The sequence below is a fragment of the Sinocyclocheilus grahami genome, unplaced genomic scaffold (genome assembly GCF_001515645.1).
Source record: "Sinocyclocheilus grahami isolate Dianchi unplaced genomic scaffold, SAMN03320097.WGS_v1.1 scaffold112.1, whole genome shotgun sequence".
NCBI lineage: Eukaryota > Metazoa > Chordata > Actinopteri > Cypriniformes > Cyprinidae > Sinocyclocheilus > Sinocyclocheilus grahami.
This window is the reverse complement of record NW_015505291.1, coordinates 887,483-905,703: the sequence shown is the minus strand read 5'-3', so window position 1 is coordinate 905,703 and position 18,221 is coordinate 887,483. Positions and strand designations below refer to the sequence as shown.

The 18,221-nt window shown below is 36.7% G+C and overlaps 2 protein-coding genes across 4 annotated transcripts; one reads left to right on the top strand and one right to left on the bottom strand.

Annotated features, from left to right (window-relative positions):
• The first annotated feature begins 637 nt into the window (after nucleotides 1-637).
• LOC107589151 (transcription factor LBX1-like) lies at nucleotides 638-3,847 on the top strand. The gene is made up of 2 exons (XM_016277502.1): nucleotides 638-1,350; nucleotides 2,815-3,847. Exons 1-2 carry the CDS (start codon nucleotides 1,023-1,025, stop codon nucleotides 3,258-3,260), a joined length of 774 nt encoding a protein of 257 aa, XP_016132988.1. The 5' UTR covers nucleotides 638-1,022; the 3' UTR covers nucleotides 3,261-3,847.
• Nucleotides 3,848-6,840: 2,993 nt separating this feature from the next.
• On the bottom strand, nucleotides 6,841-17,448 carry LOC107589114 (polycomb group RING finger protein 1). Of its 3 annotated transcripts, none has more exons than XM_016277463.1 (9): nucleotides 17,232-17,448; nucleotides 12,960-13,004; nucleotides 12,640-12,792; nucleotides 12,481-12,552; nucleotides 12,292-12,397; nucleotides 8,475-8,517; nucleotides 8,255-8,341; nucleotides 7,378-7,458; nucleotides 6,841-6,957 (listed from the first exon to the last, which is right to left on the bottom strand). In XM_016277463.1, exons 1-9 carry the CDS (start codon nucleotides 17,422-17,424, stop codon nucleotides 6,907-6,909), a joined length of 831 nt encoding a protein of 276 aa, XP_016132949.1. In that variant the 5' UTR covers nucleotides 17,425-17,448; the 3' UTR covers nucleotides 6,841-6,906. The 3 variants fall into 3 exon arrangements, with proteins under 3 accessions (XP_016132949.1, XP_016132948.1, XP_016132950.1); XM_016277462.1 differs by having other exon boundaries at nucleotides 12,960-13,065; nucleotides 17,232-17,417; XM_016277464.1 differs by lacking the exons at nucleotides 12,292-12,397; nucleotides 12,481-12,552; nucleotides 12,640-12,792; nucleotides 12,960-13,004; nucleotides 17,232-17,448 and adding exons at nucleotides 9,597-9,702; nucleotides 9,786-9,857; nucleotides 9,945-10,097; nucleotides 10,265-10,697.
• Nucleotides 17,449-18,221: the final 773 nt, after the last annotated feature.

The window sequence follows — 18,221 nt, the reverse complement described above, 5'->3', positions numbered from 1 at the left end:
CAAAATATATGCATTTTAAAGGCTTAAAACAACTGCTTGTAAAAAGTCGCTGCTATTGGCAAAACCAACACTGTAAGCTATATATAAAATACTGTGTATTTATTTTTAACAGTACAAAATTGTTATCCACATCTGAGCCGCTTTGCCCATACAGTTTTGCAATCAAGTCAAATATATTTTTATAGGACTGAAACAATGACATGCCTTGCATTCTGATCTCGTGTGACAGCAGATAGCCTGCACGAGGTGTGAGAAAATCATGCATATCATAACTGCCTCCAAAACTGCAATAATCATGGGATTACAGTAGTTAGTCTTTCTCAAGTTGTTCCGCTTTGGACAACTCTTGAATTCTAAATGTTAATTAATGCCTTGTTAAATGTTTATTTTATTGTTTTATTTATATTTTACAGTTTACATTGTTGTTGTTATTATTCTGGAATTGAAGAGATCCGCAGACACGTTGACATATAGAGAAGGCTAGTATTGGTGTTAATGAGAGCACTCTCCCTTTTCAGGGAGGTATACGCGTGGAGCACGTGGTTTGCCCTAAGTGGGAGTGGGATGCATCAACAGATGCATAAACATCCCGAGCCATCTCCCCTCTCTTTAAACTTCAGGGGGAAACTCCTCCTATTCTCGGTCCAATTCATTATTATGGTCTGGCCCTTTAAGACGGAGCAGCGGGTCAGCAAGTAGTGTAGTGTTTCTCTAATTGAACTTCACAAAAGCAATCAACAAGAACTCGTTAGCGGTTGCTTGCTGTTTTGAGCCTCCTTGAGACACGGCTACACATGCTGAAGATCTTCATGGAGCAGCTCAGAGAAGACTGGAGCCGCATATGAGGACTAAAGTTCGGGTGGCTGTAACGCCTGAAGCATGGTGCTTTTGGAGAGCCACTTCAGACTGAGGAAGAACAGCGATTCTGTTTAAAGAAAACGGAATAGATCAGGCTTTTGTATGCATAAACAAGATTGAGCGAACTAGGTGACTTCTATTCGAAATAGTTGCTTGGGACTGAGATGACCTCCAGCTCTAAAGACATGAAGGCAGGCTCCGTTTTGCAGCCCAGCGGCGAGGAGAGGCGGCGGGGTCCCTTGGACCAACTCCCACCTCCGGCCAACTCCAACAAGCCTCTCACCCCGTTCAGCATTGAGGATATCCTAAATAAACCCTCCGTCAAGAAGTCCGTCGGTAGTCTGTGCCCTCCGCGTGTGCTGGAGAAAGTGACCGGCTCGAGCGCGTCTCGGAACGGGATCAGCGCTCCGTCCTCGCCGTTATGCGCTCTGGAGGAGCTGGCGAGCAAAACATTTAAGGGGCTGGAAGTCAACGTTATACAAGCTGCAGAAGGTAACATGTTTCGTCTTTTTTTTTCAGGGGTTTGTTGTTTTACATTCGGGTTGTGTTTACGAATTAATCTTCGAGTTTTAAACGCGTAAATTGAAGTTGGTGGCACTTTTGGAAGTGTGTTATTGTAGCGGTAGCGATGTCGAATGCATATTTTTATATGCACATATAAAACGATAATATAAAGTAGCATATATATAAATACACATAATAGGCCTATAAATATGTTTCTTAATCAATTTTTTTTTAGTTTCAGTGTTTACCAGTTTCATCCCCGCCTATTTTTGTTATACACATTTTCAGATATTAAATTGCTCCTGGTATTTTTTTTTTTTTAACTAAATGTCAATAGTGATTCCTCGAGTGTGACTGTCAGTATTTCAGGAATGTCACCTACCCCTCAAAAAAGTTTAAAGGTTCTTCAATTGTCGAGCAACAGCAACTCGATCTTATTATCAATAATAATTTTCATTATATAGGGCTTTTGAGTTGCTAAATTGTTCTTTGGACGATAAAATATCAGTATACTGGTTCATGATACTTGATACATGATGCCAGTAAATGATGGTTTCTCCAGAACCAATTCTTTGTAGATCTCAAAAATGCTCCAAACCTTTGTTTTCAGAAATACAGCTTAGCATGATAGAACGCACCGTGCCTTTACAAGAATGTTAAAGAGATGGAAATCATTCATGTTCACTTGACACATTTACTGAAAACAGTCCTCGATCATGACGTTCGTGTTGACATTGCAGAACTGTTTAGTGGGTCAAGCTAACGGTTAAGGTCGTCTGTAATAAGATTGAGGCCAGTTCTGTGGCGTGATAGGCTGCTTGATTAACACATCAAATATTTCGAATTTACTTAGCAATCAATAGTTCAGATGTTTTGGAGAGTCTCTCCCCCTCTTTTCAAGAACAGCTGTTATGCAGCTGGAATGAACAACTGCAGCTTATCACATAACACAACAGTGTGTACACTCTTAAAAATAAAGTTTCTAATTTGAACCAAATAGGATTTTGCAGCCTGATTCCAAAGGAGAAACTTTTTTAAGTTCTACAAAACAAAATAAACATTTACAGTCTGTTATGTTGCTTGAAAGATCCTAGAATCCAAAACGCTGATCTAAAGAACCGATAATGTAACATTAAAGACTTTTTAATCTCCAGAGAACCAAATATCCACTCAAGAACCATGTACAGCCAAAAATAAGACCATCAAAGAGCTTCCAAATAACCTTCAAGAAGAATGCTTCACAAATCAATAGTCAATGTGCATTTAAATAATGGGAAATTTGCACATTTTGCTGTGAGTTCACATTTCAGTTTACTGAATGAGCATTAGCTTTACAGTGTCTGGGAATGACTTACTGATGAAAGTTATTCTGAATTGTGACCCACACACACCGCCTGCGTTATTCCTGTCATGTGTTCCTGGAAATCAACTCTCCTTTCTTTCCATTTAAAGGTCGCGAACATCACAACGCCTTCGGCCAAAGACAGGCCTCCAAAAAACGGCGGAAGTCCCGCACAGCCTTCACCAACCACCAGATCTACGAGCTGGAAAAGCGCTTTTTGTACCAGAAATACCTGTCACCGGCCGACAGAGACCAGATCGCACAGCAGCTGGGTCTGACCAACGCGCAGGTCATCACCTGGTTCCAGAACCGACGGGCCAAGCTCAAGAGAGACCTGGAGGAAATGAAGGCGGATGTGGAGTCTCTCAAGAAAATCCCGCCAAAGGCATTGCAGAAACTGGTGTCCATGGAAGACATGGAAGACCCTCACGGTGGCTCGGGGCCCATTTCTCCCAGCCTTTCCCCAAGAGCCTTTCCACAGTCCCCGTCCTCGTCCAGAGGCCAAACCACAGACGAGTTCTCAGAGGAGGACGAGGAAATCGAGGTGGACGATTAAAAGCAGGCCCTTGTTTTCAGAGAAGGGCATTTTTCACAACTTTTGCACGGACTCTGCAGAAGAACTTGAAATGCAAGGAAAGTTTTGTCTCCCTTATTTTTAATTTATTGAAATGACCTCTACGTTCTGATGTCCAGATCGAAGACATGGTTTAAGGAATACACTTTCATAAGATCTGAGAAACGCTTAGAGATAAATGGTACAGTATCAAGACTGCAACATGTGTATGTACATTTTAAGCTTTATTTCTCGATTTTCGAAAGAAATTGTGCAATTGTTTACACCATTCAACACATTTATGACCGCTGTAGAAACTCTATGCCAAAAGTGATTTTCAATTAAATTCTCCGCTGAATAGAATTATATATTTATAAATAATTTCAGAAGTCATCAGAAAGCGAATTTGTTCAATCTTGTTTCTACATTGTAATGGTCAAAACTCCGTTCCCAAAGTTTTACATTATATATCCCAGTTCCTTGCACATTTCCTACTGGCATTATTAACAAATTATTACAAAAATAAAATGTATGTCCAAAACAATGCAAGGGCAAGGTTGTGTGTATATATAACAAGTTATGATGCATCTAACTCCTTAAATTTATTGTAACATTCTATTTAATCCTCATTTATGTAAATAAAGGGTATATGCAATTTCACAATGTTTCCTTACCTTGAGTCAAAGCTTAATCATGCATTGTATGCTGAGCAGAATTATGAAATAATCATTTCCCTATAAACCCTGTGGATATAGGAAATCCAATTTTCTTTGCAAGATATCTCAAAATCACTTTTTTTATATATATATATATACATAATTATGCCACAACATTTTTTCCCCCACCACAAATAATTCTCTCTTTTTTTATCCTTTTTTCTTTTCTCATCGGTAATTAAATTGCAGAGTGGTTGAAAACATTTAGGACCACCTAAAATTTTAAGGCAGCGATTACATTTAAGTTTTGGTCTACTATTTTAGTGGCATGATTTGTACAGTGTAATAAGGATAAGCTGCCATTCATAAAATGTTTTATTTTATGGCACACTCGTGGAGTTAAACAGCTGAGAGAGGCAGAGCACTTTTACACATCGCGCCATTGTGTGTGTTAAGAAGAGTGTTTGTTTGTGTTAAGTGCTTGAAGCTTAATTAGGACAACTGAACAAGGTTCCCCCTCTCACATTGTCACGAGGACAACATAAAGCTTGCTTTCCTCCTGGCGCCATATGGTTTATGAATCTTCTCTAACACAAACTAGTCAACATGATTGATTAGGTTAACCCGCCTTTGAGCGCGCAATAACACTTTCAGTCGGTCGAGCCCAAATAATACCCCACATCTGTGCCCGTGTGTTAAAAACGCCCATGAATAGCAGATGATTTGCATGCGGTTCCTAATGAATAAATCTCAATAGGAAGCCGGTGGAAATGGGGAGGATTGCTGCATCCTGGTCTGCCGAATTTCTTTCGGCCCATTTGTGTCAGTTGTGAGCAGATCAAGACAGCAGTTTTGGGGCAGCGAGAAGATGGAAGTACAATTGGCCTAATCGCTTGGAATAGCTGGGGTTGAAAAGTCAACTAGATTTTTATGAGCGCTTTGTGGAAAGACTCACCAGAGAGCCGGAGTTCTCAGAGCTGTCGAGGCAGCGGCTCATTCTCGAGCTGTTTGGTGTTTTCTGCTGCGATTGAAGTCCGCACAATAGCTCAAATGCTTCGGGTTCCTACTGAGAGTCGAGATGACTGGAATTTGATGGTAGCCTATATGAATATGAATGCGGTTGGACTACGAAGATTGAAAGCCGTGATTTCACAGTGTGAAGATATTCGCGCAAACATATCCAAGCGCGTTAAAAGCTCTGAAAGGTCCCTTGGACGATAGATCAGTTTCACGTTAGACAGCCAGATTCGCCGTGTTAGCCTAAATAGAATTTCTGCAAAAATGTAGCCTACATAGTTAAACTTTTCATGCATGCAAAAGGCGGTAAAATAGCCTAGTTATTAGTGGATTTGCACACGGGCAGACGTATGGAAACGCAGTTTGTGCGTTGTAACAGATGTTACTAGCTATAACAAGTCCATATTAAAATAATTAGCCTAGCCTACTGTTTTCATTTAAAGTCTTAATAATGGAAAATTCAATATGAAAAACGAATGCCAGAAATAATAATAATAATATTAAATCAATTAATGCTTACAGAAACGTAGCCCACTTCATTATTATTGAATGTTATTTAACCCTATCATCACCATCTTTTAGTCTACATTCGTTAAACGTGTATTTAAGGCTATTGGTTATTATAAAGAAAAAAACGAATAAAATCAATCAGCGCTTGAATCTGTTTTTAATCAGTTTTCGACGTTGTGTAGGCTGTTGTAGCCTTTTTGAATCGCGAAAATAAAGTCTAAATTACATTAGAGGCCTGTACGAATAACGCGTTACATTTGATTTCGTTTTCGTCAATGGTTATGTTTATATGCGCATATAAAATATGGGCCTATGTAGCCTGAATGTTTAATTTAAAATAAAGTAGGCCTAATTGCGAAAATGTACATAATACTTCATTTTCTTAAAAATAGGCTATTCGATGAAAGCAGAGAGGAGCAGAGTCGTGTGTTTTAATGCGTAGCATGATTGTATTCTAGACAAAAAAATAGCCTGCTATTCATATTGCGATAATCCTACAATTTGTTGATAAAATGGCACAAAGTAACAGTATTGTATAGGCCTACATGTTTGACCCGCAAAATGATTAGCCTAAGTAAATCTGAACGAATTTATTGTGGCAAAATAAATTTGGTCTTAGCCATTTGGTCTAAAGAACAAATACATGGAGAAAGAAGTTGAACATTTAAAAAAAAAAAAAAAGGATAGAAAGAAAAAAAACACGACATTGTAGCCTACAAATATTACCTGGTGGAAATAAATGTAAAATTTACCTGGCAAATAATTAAATATGAGAAGAAATTTACGTAGCCTAAACATAGCCTACCCGAACATTTCCCCAAAATTATACTGATCAACAGAACATCTATTGATTTTTCATGTCTGACAGTATATTTTCTAAAGCGTTTTTCAATCACAACAGTTACAGCAGAATTAATTTCCCGTCGTATGATGATAGTACGAGTTATATAAAAGCACGTTTTTATACTAGTAGGCTACTGCGATTCTACTCGACATTCTGCCTAAGGTTTTCATTGTCTCTTCAGACCGCTACATATATATATATTCTGAGATGAAAAATGCCTTGAGATGGTCCTAATAGAGTCATCGTGAGGTGACTGAAGGAGATCGGTGTTAGTAAGGCTCTCTTGAAGACCAACACTGCACCCTAGTGGTTCATTTCTAAAAACACTGGCGATCTAAATACAAATGACAGTCTTCATTTCGACTTTAACAAGGCTACACATAATTTGTGTTCATACAATGATCATATCATTTTTTTAATCTTGCACTGAAGTATTTTAAGTCAAAAAAAGAGAAAAGGACACAAAAAATATAATAGAAAATGAACCCGATATTTTTTTTACCACTTGAAATTTATTTTCAAAAATACAAAACAAAAAAATAAGTATATATGCACAGAAAGCTATTAAAATAGAATATGTGAAATACAAAATATTTACACCAATTGATATTTTCACATAATCCTATCTTGTCCGTTTGTCTTTTATAGCATAATGGAGTACCAGTGGTTGTGCCTGAAAGGGAGACAAAGAGGAAAACATTAGAACACGAATGAAAGGTTTAACAAAGTATCAGTAGTGTTGACTGACACTAAACAGAGACTGCGGGCAGAACTTCATCCGTCGCACTTAAAAACATATGAAGCATGGAATTACTTGTGCTAAATTCTCACAATGCTTTGACGCCCCACAAACCATGAAGCAATATGGAGAATAGCACTTCCATTGCATATTTCAGACCACAAGGCGACATCAAGCATATGGCTTCTCCTAGTACTAATAAATCTCTGCCTGTGATTCCCCTTTCAGTGAGTAAAACGGAGCACAGTAAATCGCTACAGAAATGAAGATCCCACCTACAGGGAAAGGCAAACGGGCTGATAGTGTGAAAGAATGCGGTATGAAATTAGCTGGAGACGCTTGGGACTACAATACCTTTCCAAACCAGTGAGACAGCCAGAGACGCTTCATGGTCATGTGATCTGGGAGAGACTCGTTATTGAATAACATCTGGACCTGCAGCGCAACAAAGAGCACACAATGAAGAGAGAAGACAACAGGGCAGGAGGATGGAAAAGAAAACAATGAGAGGTTTAGTTTCAAATCTATCTCTCTAACTACATTTCACAATTTAAAAATAATTATTTTTAGCTGGTCGTCCTATTTGAACTTTGATTCTTTCTATTATAGAATTGGACAACAAATTGTCCTAATTGGGATGTACAAATCATACATGCATTTACATAATCAAAAGTAGTCTTTTTGTCTAATACAGTGTCTTAGTTACATTCACTAACAACAGACTAATCAGCTGCAAGCGCAGTGAAAGAAAATAGGTGAATTCTTTGTATCCTACTTAATTTTCAACAGAAAAGCACATTCATTTGTACTATTTTGTATACTGAATGAATTTTATACCAGGTTGCAATTGCATATACTTAGAAATAAATAATTATTTAAATTAGTAGACCAGAAGCCACAAAAACATCATGAGATGCCATTGAAATGACATTCATCTAACATGTCATTTCTATTAATACATCATTAATAGAATTTTAATTCTATTTTAGCATGATAGACAGACAGACAGACAGTTAGACAGATAGACAGATAGATAGATAGATAGATAGATAGATAGATAGATAGATAGATAGATAGATAGATAGATAGATAGATAGATAGAAAGAATAGGAATGACTGAACTGAATGTGATGTAAAACTTCCACAATTATGTATGTACTTCCACTTTCTGGTATGTAAATGTAAAAGCAATGGCTCTATAAAGTAAGACAAAGAAAAAAAAAAGTCACACCTGATGTTTTTCCACGTTAAGTCGATGACATAACACTTTCCTCAGATGTCGTACCTCAGCCCTGACAGAACAACGCACAAATTTCTGCTGCAGGAACATAACAATATAAAATAAACAAATGTATCACTGCTTCTGATTTTTTTAAAAAGCAACCAATGTTAAGGTTTTCTTGAGAGTGAATCAATGTACATTCATATTCCTTCTTCGGCTGTTGTCTTACCTGTAGAGTTAATTTATTTTTGTCCTTCCCAGGAAATGATGAGCTGTAAAAACAAGATGAAATTATAATAGGATTCTTTTGATGCACCTACGCTAGCCATTCAAAAGCTTTAAGTAAGTACGATTTTTTATGTTTTAAAATAAATCTCTTATGCTCACCAAGGCTGCATTAATTTGATAATACAGTAATATTGTGAAATATTATTACAGTTTAAAGTTTTCTATTCAAGTATATCATTTATTTTATATTTTTATTTATTTAAATAAATGTAAATAATTTGAAATATTTTTTTTATTGTTTATTTTCTATTCTAATTCTATTCTTTATAAAAAAATTGCCCCTTTTAGACTTGCACTCTATTAATTTACTAACTGCTTGTTTTCTTTAAAAACAAAACACTAACACTAGCTTTTCTAATATTTTTGTATTCTATCTATTTGTTTTCTTTTTATTTATCATACAATTAACAAAAGCAAAAAAGGCCTCTAAACACTAGCATGCTCTATCCTTTTTCTATTTTATCTGTTTTCTTTTTATTTATTATATAATAAATAAATAAAAACCTTGCTACGTGTACTGCATTAAGATAACTGAGACTTGTTATAGCACTTGCATATCATTACTCTTTTGTTGATTTTGATTGCTTCCATTGTCCTCATTTGTAAGTCACTTATGATTTATGCTTATGCTAAATGACTAAATGCAAATGTAATGTTATTGTAAATGTATATGTAAAGTATATTTTTAAATGCAATTTATTCCTGTGATGCAAAGCTGAATTTTCAGCTTCATTACTCCAGCATTCAGTGTCACATGATTCTTCAGAAATCATTCTAATATGCTGATTTGCTGCTCAAGAAACATGTCTTATTATTATCAATGCTGAAAACAGCTGTTTAATATTTTTGTGGAAACTGTGATTCTTTTTTTAAAGGATTCTTTGATAAATAAAAAGTTCAAAAGAACAGTATTTTTTTATTGAAATCTTTTGTAACATTATAAATGTCTTTACTGTCATTTTTTATACATTTAATGCATTCTTGATGAATAAAAGTATTAATTTCTTTAAAATAAAAACTTGCGGGGGGAAAAACACCGTAAGCTTTACTGCTGTCTTCCTACCTTTGCCTCTCCAAACACAGAGAGACCTGTTCGTCATATCTGTAGAAATGAGCTTTGGAGTGGTCAAAGCTTGTGTAGGGTAATCCCGTATTATCTGGAACTGAATCTACAAGAAAACGCAAACATACTTAATAACAATCTTAATAAAATCAAATCAACAGCAGCATCTATCGACATGGAGTCACTTACCTTCTCCAGACGGCTGTATTATGCGTTCAAGACCTCGTGACTGATAGAATTCTTTAATTCGTTTGTCTTCACCTGATAAGATCAGATGGATATTTAACCATGACTGAGCAGGAGACAAAGTGATACTCGGGTTCAAATGATCCTATTGATTGTACTCACTCTCTTGTAGACCTGGGACTAGTTTGTAGACGATATCTTGCATAACTCTGTCCAGCTTTAGATTCAGCAATGGCTGTGTTTCGTGGATTTTGATGTTACACATCGGACAATACTTGCTGGTCTGGAGATACTTCACAATGCAACTCTTGCAGACTGCAGAGAGACGGTGGAATGAAAATGAGTAAGTATTCAGTTTAACAACACAGCTTATGAATTTCTTCTGCATATATCACAAATGATAGCTGAGAAGTAGGCTGCTATAAATCTGTGTTCGTTTGAGAGTGTGTTATTTGGAGAGAAATCAAGTACACAACACTTACATGTATGGAGGCATTCTGTGATGGTGGTTGCGTCGATAAAGTATCCTGCACAGAGGTAGCACACAATGTGTTCATTTAGGTCCTTTATCTTTATTTTAACTTCTTCCTGTAAAACAAACAGGTAGTTTGAGGTCACTGTGACATTCTGCATGCATATCTACAGCGCAATAGTGTTATCCCATGTTAAACCGTGTAAATAAGACACATTTTTAAGTTTATCCGTGGTGTCCTCATCTGTCACCTTGTGCGAAGCCCAGTCAGTTTGGTAAATCTATCATTCAGCTGAAAATACATTACAAGTTTGTCATTCCAAAAGACTTATTTTGGTGAGAAGAACTCTTGAAAACATGTAAAATGTGACAAATAGAGAAAAAAGACATCCATTTTATAATTTCTATTTAGCCTGCCCTACACATACAAATAGTTCAATCAAATCTAAAAGCACTTCAGCAGTGTCCGGTTGTAACACGCTAAAATTACAAACTAAAACTACGTTATTATGACCACATTATTATTTGAAGGACTATGTGGATTTTCTTACTTTTCAGTTGATAAACAGTAGGACTATTATGGCAAAAAGTAACACTTAATTTAAAACTAAATTTTAAAACTAAGAAAAAATATAAATATATATTTAATATATAAACGCAACATATTTTTCTTAAATATATACATGCATGTGTGTTTATATATACATAATAAATATACACACTACACACACATAGGCTATATTATGTAAACAAAAACTATTTTTGATGCGATTAATCGTTTGACAGCACTAATATATATATGAAGAGTTCCAATGCAAAAGCCTCTAAAATCCATCTTGGTCAAAAATGAGATAACGATACTGAGTGAATGCTCTCCACACATAGTATATGTTCAAGCACTTTCACTTCAAATGCGCTAAATTCCAGCCTCAACCCAACGTTTGACAGCACTAATATATATATGAAGAGTTCCAATGCAAAAGCCTCTAAAATCCATCTTGGTCAAAAATGAGATAACGATACTGAGTGAATGCTCTCCACACATAGTATATGTTCAAGCACTTTCACTTCAAATGCGCTAAATTCCAGCCTCAACCCAATCAGAAGTACCAGTACTTACATAGAAACCTATACATAGTAGCCAGAAAGAAATGCTAAATTTAAAGAAAAACGTCAGACGTACTTAGAGGCTTTTGCATCTGAACTCTTCATATATATATATATGTGTGTGTGTGTGTGTGTGTGTGTGATAAAAAAATTGCCCCTTTTAGACTTGCACTCTATTAATTTACTAACTGCTTGTTTTCTTTAAAAACAAAACACTAACACTAGCTTTTCTAATATTTTTGTATTCTATCTATTTGTTTTCTTTTTATTTATCATACAATTAACAAAAGCAAAAAAGGCCTCTAAACACTAGCATGCTCTATCCTTTTTCTATTCTATCTGTTTTCTTTTTATTTATTATATAATAAATAAATAAAAACCTTGCTACGTGTACTGCATTAAGATAACTGAGACTTGTTATAGCACTTGCATATCATTACTCTTTTGTTGATTTTGATTGCTTCCATTGTCCTCATTTGTAAGTCACTTATGATTTATGCTTATGCTAAATGACTAAATGCAAATGTAATGTTATTGTAAATGTATATTTTTAAATGCAATTTATTCCTGTGATGCAAAGCTGAATTTTCAGCTTCATTACTCCAGCATTCAGTGTCACATGATTCTTCAGAAATCATTCTAATATGCTGATTTGCTGCTCAAGAAACATGTCTTATTATTATCAATGCTGAAAACAGCTGTTTAATATTTTTGTGGAAACTGTGATTCTTTTTTTAAAGGATTCTTTGATAAATAAAAAGTTCAAAAGAACAGTATTTTTTTTTATTGAAATCTTTTGTAACATTATAAATGTCTTTACTGTCATTTTTTATACATTTAATGCATTCTTGATGAATAAAAGTATTAATTTCTTTAAAATAAAAACTTGCGGGGGGAAAAACACCGTAAGCTTTACTGCTGTCTTCCTACCTTTGCCTCTCCAAACACAGAGAGACCTGTTCGTCATATCTGTAGAAATGAGCTTTGGAGTGGTCAAAGCTTGTGTAGGGTAATCCCGTATTATCTGGAACTGAATCTACAAGAAAACGCAAACATACTTAATAACAATCTTAATAAAATCAAATCAACAGCAGCATCTATCGACATGGAGTCACTTACCTTCTCCAGACGGCTGTATTATGCGTTCAAGACCTCGTGACTGATAGAATTCTTTAATTCGTTTGTCTTCACCTGATAAGATCAGATGGATATTTAACCATGACTGAGCAGGAGACAAAGTGATACTCGGGTTCAAATGATCCTATTGATTGTACTCACTCTCTTGTAGACCTGGGACTAGTTTGTAGACGATATCTTGCATAACTCTGTCCAGCTTTAGATTCAGCAATGGCTGTGTTTCGTGGATTTTGATGTTACACATCGGACAATACTTGCTGGTCTGGAGATACTTCACAATGCAACTCTTGCAGACTGCAGAGAGACGGTGGAATGAAAATGAGTAAGTATTCAGTTTAACAACACAGCTTATGAATTTCTTCTGCATATATCACAAATGATAGCTGAGAAGTAGGCTGCTATAAATCTGTGTTCGTTTGAGAGTGTGTTATTTGGAGAGAAATCAAGTACACAACACTTACATGTATGGAGGCATTCTGTGATGGTGGTTGCGTCGATAAAGTATCCTGCACAGAGGTAGCACACAATGTGTTCATTTAGGTCCTTTATCTTTATTTTAACTTCTTCCTGTAAAACAAACAGGTAGTTTGAGGTCACTGTGACATTCTGCATGCATATCTACAGCGCAATAGTGTTATCCCATGTTAAACCGTGTAAATAAGACACATTTTTAAGTTTATCCGTGGTGTCCTCATCTGTCACCTTGTGCGAAGCCCAGTCAGTTTGGTAAATCTATCATTCAGCTGAAAATACATTACAAGTTTGTCATTCCAAAAGACTTATTTTGGTGAGAAGAACTCTTGAAAACATGTAAAATGTGACAAATAGAGAAAAAAGACATCCATTTTATAATTTCTATTTAGCCTGCCCTACACATACAAATAGTTCAATCAAATCTAAAAGCACTTCAGCAGTGTCCGGTTGTAACACGCTAAAATTACAAACTAAAACTACGTTATTATGACCACATTATTATTTGAAGGACTATGTGGATTTTCTTACTTTTCAGTTGATAAACAGTAGGACTATTATGGCAAAAAGTAACACTTAATTTAAAACTAAATTTTAAAACTAAGAAAAAATATAAATATATATTTAATATATAAACGCAACATATTTTTCTTAAATATATACATGCATGTGTGTTTATATATACATAATAAATATACACACTACACACACATAGGCTATATTATGTAAACAAAAACTATTTTTGATGCGATTAATCGTTTGACAGCACTAATATATATATGAAGAGTTCCAATGCAAAAGCCTCTAAAATCCATCTTGGTCAAAAATGAGATAACGATACTGAGTGAATGCTCTCCACACATAGTATATGTTCAAGCACTTTCACTTCAAATGCGCTAAATTCCAGCCTCAACCCAATCAGAAGTACCAGTACTTACATAGAAACCTATACATAGTAGCCAGAAAGAAATGCTAAATTTAAAGAAAAACGTCAGACGTACTTACAGTCTCTTGTATCTGAACTCTTCATATATATATATATGTGTGTGTGTGTGTGTGTGTGTGTGTGTGTGTGTGTCTGTGACCCTGGACCACAAAACCAGTCATAAGTAGCACGGGTATATTTGTAACAATAACCAACATTACATTGTATAGGTCAAAATTATATATTTTTCTTTTATGCCAAAAATCATTAGGATATTAAGTAAAGATCATGTTCCATGAAGATATTTTGTACTTTTCATTCAGTAAATATATCAAAACTTAAATTTTGATTAGTAATATGCACTGCTAAGAACTTCATTTGGACAAATTTAAAGGAGATTTTCTCAATATTTTTATTTTTTTTGCACCCTCAGATTCCAGATTTTCAAATAGCTGTATCTTTGCAAAATATTGTCCTATCCTAACAAACCATACGTCAATGGTCCAGGGTCAAACACACACACACACACACACACACACACACATACATACATATATATTATATACAGCGGGTAAAATAAGTATTGAACACGTCACCATTTTTCTGAGTAAATATTTTTCTAAAGGCGCTGTTGACATGAAATTTTCACCAGATGTCGGTAACAACCCAAGTAATCATCCATACAAAGAAACAAAATAAAACAAATAAGTTCAGAAATTAAGTTCTGTGTAATAAAGTCGAATGACACAGGGAAAAAGTATTGAACACATGAAGAAAGGGAGGTTCAAAAACGCATGGAAAGCCAAGAAACCAGCTGAAATCTATCAGTAGTTAGAAAGCAATCCTGCCCCTTGTCAATGGAAATTAATATTAGCTGGTTCAATCTCAACTGATGGCCTATAAAAAGGTGTCTTATTACCAACGTGTCACACAAGAAACATTTCATGATTGGTAAAAGCAAAGAGCTCTCTCAAGACCGTCGCAACCTTATTGTTGCAAAACACACTGATGCCATTAGTTACAGAAGAATTTCTATACCTCTGAATGTTCCAGTGAGCACAGCTGGGGCCATAATCCGGATGTGGAAAGAATATTATTTCACCATAAACCGGCCACGACCAGGTGCTCCTCACAAGATTTCTGACAGAGGAGTGAAAATAATTATCAAAAGAGTTGTCTAAGAGCCAAGGACCACTTGTGGAGAGCTTCAGAAAGATCTGGAATTAGCAGGTACAATTGTTTCAAAGAAAACAATAAGTAATGCCCTCAACCACCGTGGCCTGTATACACGCGCACCACGCAAGACTCCATTGCTGAAGAAAAAGCATGTTGAAGCTCGTTTAAAGTTTGCTGCCCAACATTTAGACAAGCCCGTGAAATACTGGGAGAGATAGTCTGGTCAGATGAGACCAAAATTAAACTTTTTGGATGCCATAATATACACCATGTTCGGAGGTCAAATGGCACTGCACATCACCCCAAAAACATCATGGTGTTGCACTGGCGAAATTCATATAACTGAAGGAAGAATGAATGGAAAAATGTACCGAGACATTCTTGATAAAAATCTGCTGCCATCTACCAGGATGATGAGGATGAAACAAGGGTGGACATTTCAGCAAGACAATGATCCCAAACACAGCCAAGGAAACTCTTAATTGGTTTCAGAGAAAGAAAATAAAGCTGCTAGAATGGCCCAGCCAATCACCTGACTTGAATCCAATAGAAAGGAAACAACTACAGATCAGAGTTCATTGAAGAGGTCCACAGAACCTTCTAGATTTTAAGACCGTGTAGAAGAATGGGCCAAAATTACACCTGAGCAATGCATGGGATTAGTTTCTCCATACAGGTGGCGTCTTAAAGCTGTCATTACCAACAAAGGCTTTTGTAAAGAGTATTAAATAAATTTCAGTAAGCGTGTTCAATACTTTTTCCCCCCTGGGTCATTCCATTTTATTACACATAACTTAATCTCTGAACATATTTGTTGTGTTTTCTTTGTATGTATGGATTACTTGGGTTGTTCCCAACATCTGGTGAAAATTATGTCAACAGCACCTTTAAAAATATATTTACTGGGGAAAATGGTGACGGTCAATTATTTTACCCGCTGTGTGTGTGTGTGTGTGTGTGTATATATATATACACATTTTATTTTAACATTAAGTGCCTCTTCAGACATGGAAAATAATGGATAACAAAATAATTTGCGTACAATTATTTACATGCACGCGCTTCTTATTGTGGTGCGGCAGAAGCGCGCTTCACTTTTCAGCGAGTCAGGTGTCATTTGTAAACAAGCCTGCCATTGGCTAAATATAGGCTACCAGGTTAAATACGCGAGTACTGGTTTAATGTCAATCACTGCACTGCAAGCTGCATTAAACAAGGACCCGGGGTCGAAGAAAACGGCAGGACAAGCATTTGATCACAGGAGTCACATTACGTCTCATGACTAAATTCTGAAGTACAAAATGCATTTTCTGTCACGCGCTGCCGATAATGCCCGCTGTGTGTGTGTGTGTGTGTGTGTATATATATATACACATTTTATTTTAACATTAAGTGCCTCTTCAGACATGGAAAATAATGGATAACAAAATAATTTGCGTACAATTATTTACATGCACGCGCTTCTTATTGTGGTGCGGCAGAAGCGCGCTTCACTTTTCAGCGAGTCAGGTGTCATTTGTAAACAAGCCTGCCATTGGCTAAATATAGGCTACCAGGTTAAATACGCGAGTACTGGTTTCATGTCAATCACTGCACTGCAAGCTGCATTAAACAAGGACCCGGGGTCGAAGAAAACGGCAGGACAAGCATTTGATCACAGGAGTCACATTACGTCTCATGACTAAATTCTGAAGTACAAAATGCATTTTCTGTCACGCGCTGCCGATAATACACGCGGCAGATCATACGGATGCACTTGTTCACTTGTCAGGGCCAACCTGCATGAATAAACATGTGGGATATCACAGCGCAGCACGCGACGTGAACGAACACCGTTTTATTCCTGCAAGACCGCACAGAACAACCCATTTTATTAGTGTGCTGAATGTTGGAGTTGGGGAAAAACTACAACGCAAGAGATTCGACTGGGACAGAAATGACAAGAAAAACCTCGCCATGGAGAACAAAAACACAACCGCTAGACACAGTGAATTGATTCTTCGCAACACTCACGCCTGCGCAGACACGCAGCAAGGTCTCGCGCTCCATCTCTAGGCTTTCGCGCCACACAGATCGTCCCTCTCGCGCGCGTTTACAGTAAGCGCGGGAAGCGCGTGGCCGAAGACGGGCCGCTGAAGCGATTTTGGACCCTATCACTCACCTCGTTCCGCAAAGGGTCGAGCTTGTAGACGTTCTGCAGCTGATTTCTTAGCCGCATAGCTATCGCCATCGGACCTTGATCCGCCATCTTTGGGAATTCTGCATACTTCCGGGTAACAGGAGAGTGGGTGAGTTCGGTCGCTGAGAGGCGGGGGATCATCTGCTGGTGTTTCCACACACTCTCTCATTTCCATCTCACACTGATATTATCGTTGGGTGTGTGCAAACATCTTTTCAAAGGACTCCCTCAGAGTTTGTAGGCTAGCATTAGGCTTTTTTATATTACATCTTATGCGTATATGTGTGAAGCATTATGAGTTTAACTTTTAGTGATATCAGCAATTTATTGTGTGATAATACCTGACAGGATCATAATACCTACAGCCCTGGCCAAAAGTGTTGAGAATGACACCACTATTAATTTCCAAAAAGTCTGCTGCTACAGTGTTTTTAGATCTTTCTGAAGTATAATTACAAGAATTTGTAACAACAAAGAATTACAACAAAGTGGCTTCTATTGACAATTACAATAGGTTTATGCTAAGACTCCGTATTTGCAGTGTTGACCCTTCTTTTTCAAGACCTCTGCAATTCGTCCTGGCGTGCTGTCAATCAACTTCTGGGCCACATCCTGACTGATGGCAGCCCATTCTTGCATAATCAGTGCTTGGAGTTTGTCAGAATTACACGATGTTAATAATATATTAATTGCGCAGTGTGAGATTCATTGGTAACAGATCTTTGTGAGATCGCGATGAACAAAGAGTGACAGCAATTTAGTGGTTATGAGCGCTCTTTGCGAGCTTTCTAGGCAATCAATTTAAAATGTAGAACTTTGCTTTTTGGCCACACGTTGCAAAGTTTCGGGAATGACATCTGCATATTTATGCGGGATTCGCTCTCAAAGTAGCAGTGTTTGTAGACGGGACAAAGTATGTGAAAATGTGCATTAAGACTAGAAGCACCCTCACTCATTTCAGAAGCACCCTTA